The 10,128-nt window shown below is 34.4% G+C and overlaps 1 protein-coding gene across 1 annotated transcript; it reads right to left on the bottom strand.

Moving 5' to 3' along the window:
* Positions 1–3,622: 3,622 nt before the first annotated feature.
* Positions 3,623–9,720, bottom strand: LOC128205032 (perlwapin-like). The gene is made up of 4 exons (XM_052906425.1): positions 9,532–9,720; positions 8,390–8,491; positions 7,715–7,864; positions 3,623–6,802 (listed from the first exon to the last, which is right to left on the bottom strand). Exons 1-4 carry the CDS (start codon positions 9,608–9,610, stop codon positions 6,789–6,791), a joined length of 345 nt encoding a protein of 114 aa, XP_052762385.1. The 5' UTR covers positions 9,611–9,720; the 3' UTR covers positions 3,623–6,788.
* Positions 9,721–10,128: the final 408 nt, after the last annotated feature.

Here is a 10,128-nt window from a genome sequence, read left to right on the forward strand (position 1 = left end):
CCATGTGTTTATGAAATTGTAAAACACAAAGATGAATTGTATATGATTAAATTAAAGATAAATGTTGTGTTCAGTAAAAATTAACGACTATTCGGATCTCACGTTAGATTGATTACATGTCGTTCTATTGTATTGACCGCGTCGTTTTCTACTAGATTATGTATTTGGTCTTTAAATTCACATTTATTAAATTCCCTTAAACATCTAGTGTTAAATTTAACATTTTATTTTTTCTAAATAGGCACTGGAACAAATGACTAACGTTTACATTATCTTATGAAACATCCATAACCCCCCATTAAAGTTTTTGATTACATTCCAATATATTTTTTACGGAAATAATTTCCATTCAAGCTATCTAGAACCTGCATTATTTGCTTAATCAAAGGTAGCCTGATTTGTTTAAACGCCTCTGCCATTGTAAATATGCCTAATAACAATAGAAAGAACTTTGGAAAAATATAATTAGTGAAGCCAAATTTAAGGAAATGCTTTAGTGACTAACCTCGTCTGTCCTTCCTTCCTTCGCGTTGTATTTTCGATCCTTGGTCACGGTCCACCAATTTGAGAACTGTAACACCCTCACTATTAAACAGTGTCTTATACACTAAGCCGTTCTATCGTATAGTAACAAAGTCAAAACAACCACGTCCGATGGTACACGTTTTATTGTTAGCAATTATTTATTTCTTAGTTCCAATTATTATTAATAATTTGATCTATTAAAGAGAGGCAAAGCTGACTCTGAGATCTTAAACTGGCAGACTGCCTGATCTCGGTCCGTAGACCTGGAGATTTAAACCCAGTTACATTCTCAACTATCCTAAGCAGACCCCAAGCTAAAACTATCCTTCAAGCTCTGGATTAGTGTTGTTATATTTCGCCATTGACCCAAATTGCAGTTGACCATTCAGAAGTGTTTCCTAATTTTCCTTTATAGTTTAATGATATCAGGTGATACATTTGACCTCACGTGACCATACTCAAAGTATCTTACTGGCTATCGCCACAAAAAGGAGCTTGTCAATCAATATGTCTAGTGACGTCAAAATGGACTAGACCAAACCCCTTTGATAGGAATTTAGTAAACAAGGTAATTAAGCTCATCTCTGGACAGTAATTAAATTAGCCATTAGCGGTTGACCTTGGCCGTTGCTGATTGATCTTCGACGGCACCAAGTAATATATGTGTTTATCAGAAAGCAGATCATTTGATAATAATTATTCAAGCCTAAGGGCCGTTATTAACATATGATAAAGAGATTAACCTTTCCATCTATTCTTAGGATACCTAATTGACACCTGTCGGTAACGGTAATGAAGCTCAATGAAAATAACGCTATGGCATTTTGACCACTTAGTAGCTAAAGAAACGAGTAATGACCTTAGCAGATTGGCGAGGGTCATTGTGTTACAAAAACTCCAAACACGGTATTATTGCTTCCATATGCATAAAGATTAATTCTTATGTACGTTTGTAAGGATTCAAGGATTTGAAAAATTGTCAAATGCAATACAAATGATATGTTCCTGCAAAACAATTTGCGCTGGGTTTTTTGGAAAAAAACACACAAAATACATACAATTAATTTTCAGAATGCCCCCCTTTATCAGTTTCCAATACCACCTTGGTCGTCGGCAACATAAATGCAGTCAAAGGCACGGTAAACATGCGGTGTTATGAAGGATTTGTGGCACCAGGACTGGAAGCCATCGATTTAACATGTGGAACGGACGGACTTTGGACTCCAGGCCTTATTTGCACGCCAGGTATTTTTAATCACGCATATTGTTTAACTCAAAACTTATTGCTGCTTTATATAAATCACAACAAGGGATTTGGTCTTACAGTCATCGTTTTTGAATTGTCAAATGTTTAGTTCACCCATATAAAGTATTCTGTAAAAGTGTCTTCAAACTCAGAACGTGTGAATCTTTTGTCAAACAAGATACCACACTCTTTGCATATACTTACAACAACAATACTTATCGCATCAGCCTCGAGATATGTGATTATACCGGAAGGATCGAGCGGTGACGTCACATGTCCCACTGACCTGAAGATATCTGTGTACTATGCCTACTACGGAAACGACGAAACTGGAACCAACCAAAACTGCATCGCAGCCAACTCCTCCACAGAGATTAAGAATGCTTGCCACAATAAACAGGTGTATAAGTTAATGAATTTGTACGTTCTATCTGCCACTAATGTGAACGCCTGACACACCATGTTGTCAAAGGTTGTGCATTGCAAAAAAACATTGTATTCTTACTTCAAACTGATTTTGAAAATAAAGGCCATTTGGAAAATGGCTGTGAGTGCGGTCATTTAAAATTTTATTAATAATATGTTTTCCGGTTATTATTTATGAAAAGGCTGCGCAAGGTTTAGGAACTGAACAGTGCAAAAGTATATGCAGTTTTTAAAGATCTTAGTAATGGCAACCATGTCCGCCAAATTTAAGAAATAATACACTACAAGGACGGTCAAATGACAGTATAGTGACAGGCCAGTCAGACATAAAACATGTTTGGATTGGAGCGTAATAAAACCGGATTGTTATTGAAATACAGTTATATATTGACCGATAGTTTTGAAGTATATAAATAATATAAATACCTTAAAGAAAGGAATAGGAAAACAATCCCATTCGAAATCAAATAACTTAGACTATTTAATGTTTGGCTCACTCAAATTATCGCCCACGAAAGTTTGCAATTTAGCATATATAGGTCCTAGGGTAGTTATATTTTCGCACGGCAAGTTATATATAGGAAAGAGCACGCTCTACATATGAGGATGAACGCTTAGTTTTGCATTATGATGAAAACTATGCATTTTAACTAACGCTCGCAAGTTTAAGAAGTTGGACTATTTATGCATATGTTGATATATTGATACGACCTTATTTTACTTCTTTTATTAATAATATCTTCTTTTTCTTTCAACAGCAATGCTTCTTGATGGCAGACAATGCCGTGTATGGTGATCCTTGCAGTGGAAGGGCCAAACATATTGAAATGAAATTCTACTGTGTTTGGGCATAAATGTTACTCGTTTTCCTTGATTAAAGCATACTACGGTTTGTTTCAACCAGGTGAGGAGAGCTACTACCATTATTTGCTATGGCTTTTAAGCTTATCTTATGTAAGCTTCAAATTGATCGGTGTGTCTTGAAAAAGGATCGTGCTTAGTTGTTTGACTTGTAAACTTGTCCCTGAAGTGTTCCATTGTTTTATAGGTGTAAGGCCCAACACGTTTCTTTCCTGCATGTTGTATGACTTGCTTGCAAGTTATTGCATACAATGTACTGACTTTCGTTCAGGAAAATAGAACAATAGTATATAATTAAATACAAAGAAGATAAGTGTTTGTTTCAATGTAAGATTATTGAATTAATGAAATCGCAAAACATCGTCTTAACAAGAACTCTAAGAATTTTTATGATACATAATATGATTTATATGATATAAGCCTCCCAGATCCCTAGTATCATGTTATTTCAGATATTTACCACGTACCTTTTTTATTAAGATATTTATCATTTGTATTTTTTAAAACTTTTTTCTTCTATGTTATATTTTGTTATGTCTATAGTGTTTCAAGTCAAACTCAAAGTCAAGTCAACACATTTATTCACTCAAATTCATACACAACATGACATTTTGAGGTATTGACAAAGACAATACAATTCAGAGACTCAAATTGAGTATTCAAAGACATAACAAACAGTGTTTCCCATGTAATATGCCATGTGTCATTGTGACCATATTAATTATTTCTTATGTCTATCATGCTTTGTAAAGAAACTGTTATGTATAAGACAATAAACAATTATGTCTGTTTGTCGTAATATATTTCACCGAGTTAGCAACAAGAGCTATATTTCACGAGTCACGTAACGCGATCTTTCACTGAAACGAACTTTTTTATAATATGCTTTAGGATATTAAATGTCAACATATTGTTGTTATTCAGAAGAATGCGCAAAATTGTATGCGAACGTAACCCAATTTCTGAAATGACGTCGTTGAAATTGTTGCTCAGCCCTGTACGCGGTGGCGTTTGAATTGGAATTAAGAGCAGGATTCTATTTCAAAACAGTTAAACTTATTTCATTCTTTGGTGACTGTCAAAGCTTAACATAATGCATTGTCCTTAATAGGCTATAGTTTGCATAAGTGTTTAGTCGTATGTTGCACACTTGTTCACAGCCCCTTAAAATACTAGACTTAAATAAGAGCGTCATGATATCTAGGGAAAATATTGCGTACTTTGACCGTACCGTCAATTTTAAAATGGTTCGAGATTTTGTCCAGTAACGAACTTTGCGCTGTTCTGTTGACATTTGACGCCTCGTATTCAAAAAACAAGTTGTGTGCTTTTTTTTCGACAAGAACATTAAGTGCTTGTTTTTTAAACGGACAGTGTTTTGAAGCTGTAACACATATCTTACTCGACTCGTTTTATGAGATGCATTTAAAGTAGCATTGTCCTCCTTGATTTTTACCATAAAAAGTGTTGGAGTAAAAATTATTTATTATTACTTACTTTAAAACGTTATTCTACAAATAAGATCTGCGTTGCAAACACACATCGTGTATTGTGCAGGTTAATTCCTGTTATGCCGGATAGTATAGTATAGACACGCACGTCGCAGTCCACAATATGGGAGTATAACGCAACAAATTTTAAACAACGGAAGAGCTACAAAATATAATAATATTTTGCCTACCAATTTTACAAAAATCATCTAAAGGTTACACCGGATCAAATCAAAATGGCACTCCCAGAAATCCAACAGGATGTAGCGCGTGCAAAACCGCCCCCAAAAGCCTGCTGTGAGGTAAGGCCGAATGAACGTAATAACAACTGATCATCCGCCACGGTACGATACCTTGACAACAACATACAATGTTAGCATTTTGCTGATACAATTCTTATGTGAAAAACTACAGAAACAAGCTCAGTAGCCAAACGTCACCCCCGTTTAGTGGCACACGGTAAAGACCAAAGACATAGGACAAAAAATAAAAAAAACCACAAACAAGATACATGAAACAATAGCACTTTACTCCACAAACAACACAGTGCATATATACTACATATAAAAAAACTAAATATGGTTATCAAGAAGGTAAGGTACCGCCTTGGAACGGTCAATGAAATGTAAATTCACTGGGGGGTTATTTAAGGAATGAATTACGGGGTCGATGTCATTATCGGGGTATGAACGCAATTGGGATGGTCAAAGTGTGTGGAGTCCTTCGGACTCCTTCGGACTTCACTCGTACTTTGTGTTCATGCATATTGTTACGCGATGAATTGCGATCCGAACATATCCGAAGATGTTGCGTTCATCGATTGATAAACGCAATTGCCGAAAGGCAGTCCATTTAAGGAATGCAAGTTGAGATGTAAATATACCAGTTTACGTGCACACACCTCACTCTTATCCCATCAATTCTGAATAAAGAAAAACACGTAAAAGGTCATTCTTATCACAGTATGCATTAACTTGAGGAAACTTAATGATAAAACAAATAATAATAAACGAATAGGTAAATCACAAGTACTTAAATGATTAGAGATCCCAACTCAAACAAACTCAGCTATTTATTGCAAAAGGTCACAGTTAATTCTCATAGCGCGACTCATCACTGTAGCAACACTTGAACTTGATTTATTGAGCACGAGATTGAGTTGGATACTGATATTTTTGTGAACACTTAAAAGAGATTTGACTCGATATGGTTGATGTCAATCATTAAGAATGAGTTAGAGATCTGACTAAGGTTCTTACGTAATACCGGGGCCAGGGGCAGTGATTACTAACAGTTTCAGGTCTGCGTTAAGACTGCAAAACTGCAAATCTACAATTCATTGTAACTTTTCTATTTCAGTATTGATGATGAAAGTTGCCTGATTCTTTGAAATGGTAAATTATTCACTTTCATTTTTGTAATGTAATAAACATTCTTTAATTAATGTGCTTTTCAGAGTCTGGGTCTAGACTTGGACTTGAGAATGTTCGTAACCATGACACAAAGCCCCATAAACACCATCCTCTTGCGTCCAAGTTTCAGACTCAGGGTCTATATTCAGTATCGTCTTCAAATTGAGGTTTTACATTAAGGTAAACATAGTTTTGATGATAATACTTTGCTGATCCGAACTTATTTTACATCAGCACAAATATTAACAGTTTCGAGACTTACTTGTAAAACTCATACTCAAAATTAATATGAAGAACTATAGAAACTAGTCCAGAAGTCAACCATTTAAACAGAAACCCCGTTTAATTGCACATAGTGAACGCCATGACACAGAACAGAAAAACTAACTGTTTAAACCGTTAATGAATGTTGGCCTAGTCAGACATTTTTTTCCTGTGTAAAAGCGGAGGCAGATTGCATTTTCTTGAATTTCCTAGGATATTCAACATGCATAGCAAATAAATAGTTAACATCAAGAACATGAGTCCACACCAAAATCAGTGTCCATCTGTATCTGTTTTATACAATAGATTGTGTTAATTACATATCATATAAATAACATCTAAAACATCAGTTTGCAAGTACGTTATTTAGTTTCAATGATACTCTCCATCTTATACAACAATTCAATCTTTCTGCATTTGAAATACACTTTTAACGTGTCATTTATCACGAAATAAAAACAATGCAATACTACACTATTCCATGTTACATTGGTAGATGTCGTAAAGTTGACAAGGGATTTGATGCCTTTGTCATTCGCTTCTCTTCAACGTTCAGGCTGGCGATTAATATTGTCCCACTGAAAAAAATAAAAATGCAAAAACATTGTGAAGTCGATGCACGTTCAAACAAGAAGGTTGAGCAAAAACTGTCGTGCAAAATTCATGCAAACATCTTCTATTACTTCTATACGTATGAACAAAATGGCGTAAAACCACTTTTCAATTAAATACAAATCGAGTGTCGGAAAAGAAATTGATTTTTTTTTAAATCTTAACTAGCCAAGAAAAATACTTCCAGTCAAACAAAAAATCGATCGTATGATACGAGCATTGATCAGGTGAGACCTTAGGACCGTACGATCAATTAAACAAATGTTTGTGTCGCAATATTGAGTAAAGTCTCACGTGATCGATACAATATAAACAAATCAAGCATATAAAACAACACAATAAAATGTATTATACGATATGATATGGACAGTTTACAGAAAACAAATAAAAATAATTATCATAAATTTTAACACAAAATTATTAACGAATGCCATCTAGCATTTTAGTGAACTAAGTAAATGATATTTATATCTGTTTTTGATGTTTATACAGCTTCAAATTTTCGTAAAAGAAATACAAACATTTGTAAATTATTTTGACAAAATATATGAAGGTATACTCTGAAAAATCGAATGAAGCAATTTATAAATAAAATATTTTTAATAAATTATAATTATTCTGATATATTATGTTCAGAAACTCATAAGGGCATTTATTGATAGAAAGTGTATATACATGTATATGTATAAAGTAAGTTAATATCATTTCAACCAAAACAAACTGCATTTATTACAAATTTTGTGCGGACTTTAAAACAACATAAGTCGTATTAAAGTAAAAAAAATCAACATCAAGAACATCCAAAATATTGCATACCATCATTGTTCTTTTAATATACATGTATAAAAGAAAAGTAAAAAGAGACGCAATATTCTTACCAATCACAGGTCTCATGCATTGGCGACCACAGCCGGTACTGCAGCACTTTTTACTTCCGGGACAAGAAAAATCTCCGGTGCACTCGTACACATGGAGACATAGTCCAACAGTGCCTCGTCTGGGTGGACACCGACCAGGTTTTCCACCACCTGTTGACATTGTGCAACTAAGCATGAGCTACCGGCTGGTATAAATATGTCAGTCTTATGGTCATACATAAATGGCTTTATTCGGTCTGTTACTATTTATCTTGTAGTACTTTTAACTACATTGTTCTTCAATCAAATTAAGATAAAAACTTATATAATGAATTTAACTAGCTATACCATTGCTTTATCAAATCAAGACTTATATTGAACATCACCCCTGGGCACTTTAGTGAAAAAAAAAGAAAACATATAACTCTTTTTACACACTGTAAAACTAAAACAAACAATATGCAGTAAATACAAATTGATAAAAATGGGTACTTTGTTAACTGAAAATGTCATTTTTTTATTTACCTTTTGATAGACATACTTTTATGCGAAAAGGTAATTAACTTAAGACTGTTCTCATTTAAGTTCATTCTAAGACATCCTGAACGTTTCAAGACATTCAAATTATTTTGGAGATGCAGTATTTCTTATAGTAACCATTTAAAGACGGCATTTTAAATGAAGAGTTTTATTTACTTGGAGGGCATATTGGGCAACATTGCCCAGGGTAGACAACTGGCTGCGCCCCGCCAGGGCATGGTTGCCTAGCACACGTTCTCCGGTTACAGCCTGGTACACCTGCAAAAAACGAGAAACAACATTTGTTTATATTATACTTATTTAATTTATCACGATCGTGAAGACGCCATAAATAGCTAAAACCGCAGCAATATTTATATTTAAATGATAAACAAAAAAATCAATCATCCAATTTTAAACACCTGTGTTGGTGACGTAAATAGAGGTTTTAGAGAAGACCGGTTAATATCTTTCAAATACGTATACACATATTCATGAAGTATATTGCATGGCAAACGACGCATTTACAAATAGTGTTGATTTGCACGTACGCTTAAGTTTAAAACCGTGCGTCAATGATCTTAGCCGAAAATGTCGTTGATTGCGCGTTTTTGGCGTTTTTGTTTGACATTTGCACAATTTTGATTAAAAAGCAGTTTTCATAAAACCGCGACAAGAAAGTAATCATCGGCAATGTGATAGGTTTCATTATCAATGCGATTGATAAAAACGGCAGTAGTAGTGCAAAGGGTGGTGATGGTAGGGCTAATAACGGCGACAGGCTAGTGGGAGGGGTAACAGCGGCGACAGGCTAGTGGGAGGGGTAACAGCGGCGGCAGGCTAGTGGGAGGGGTAACAGCGGCGACAGGTGTGTGAATAACGCCTAGTGTTAAGTACCTAAGAGGGTTTTCTGATTCAAACAAATATAGTATGCATGCTTTAATTGCAATAAAAGTGCTTTGTATATGGCATGTGACGAGTATAGTATTAGCATGAGCTTTATCATAGTCAACAGTTTAATTTTGAATGAACAATAAATCGACCGTGAACGATCCAAGAGCTACTTTACAACTTCTGATCATAGGCGAAATTATTTTAAATTTGATAACCTCTTTGTGTTAACCATTTAAACTTAGCTATTTTAATTTTATCTACTTAATTGTTAGCTATTTAAATGAAAGGTTTTCAATCCATTAGTTAGGTAGACGTGAGCTATTTTAATATGAGGTATTTTAATGTACATTATTTAAATGTTAGCTATTCAAATATGAGCTATTCAAACGTTATCAATTTAAATGTTTGCAACAATCAAATCTTACCTCCATCCATAGTATTAAGAAATCGTTGGCAATTAACTCCTAGCACTGCTAGAACAGTTACAAGAAAAACGACTCTCATTTTAATTTATTTTCAAATAAAAAACTTGTATTTTAGGGGAACAGTAAAAATACAACTACATGATATTGCCCTTTATAAACCATAGAAATACGCATGACTTCACTATCTAGTCATAATTGTGCTAACAATCACATGTAAAAACCATGTGTTGATTAAGAAGCTTGCGTAAACAGAGATATTTTCAGCAAAAACATGCATGACAAACCAATAGTTATTACCATAATTAAATCAGCGTTAAACTTGGTTATGTTGATGTATCACTGAGTATTTGTTAACATCTTAACCACATGTGCGGTTGTAATGACCTCGTGAAAGGTGCTATGTTTTTAAAAGAAAAATATATTTAAAGGGACTAGACACCAGATGGTCCAAAAATCGGCAGATGCAGTATTTCTTCAAAACAAGCATGCATTGTCAATTCGGGCTTGTAGGAGAGCGATAACACATCATTTAAAAAAAAACAAAAAACGCAACAATAATGTTGCTGTCTCATCTGAGTTTCCCCGTTAGAATAGCCC

This window comes from Mya arenaria, chromosome 10 (assembly GCF_026914265.1).
Source record: "Mya arenaria isolate MELC-2E11 chromosome 10, ASM2691426v1".
Classification (NCBI taxonomy): Eukaryota; Metazoa; Mollusca; class Bivalvia; order Myida; family Myidae; genus Mya; species Mya arenaria.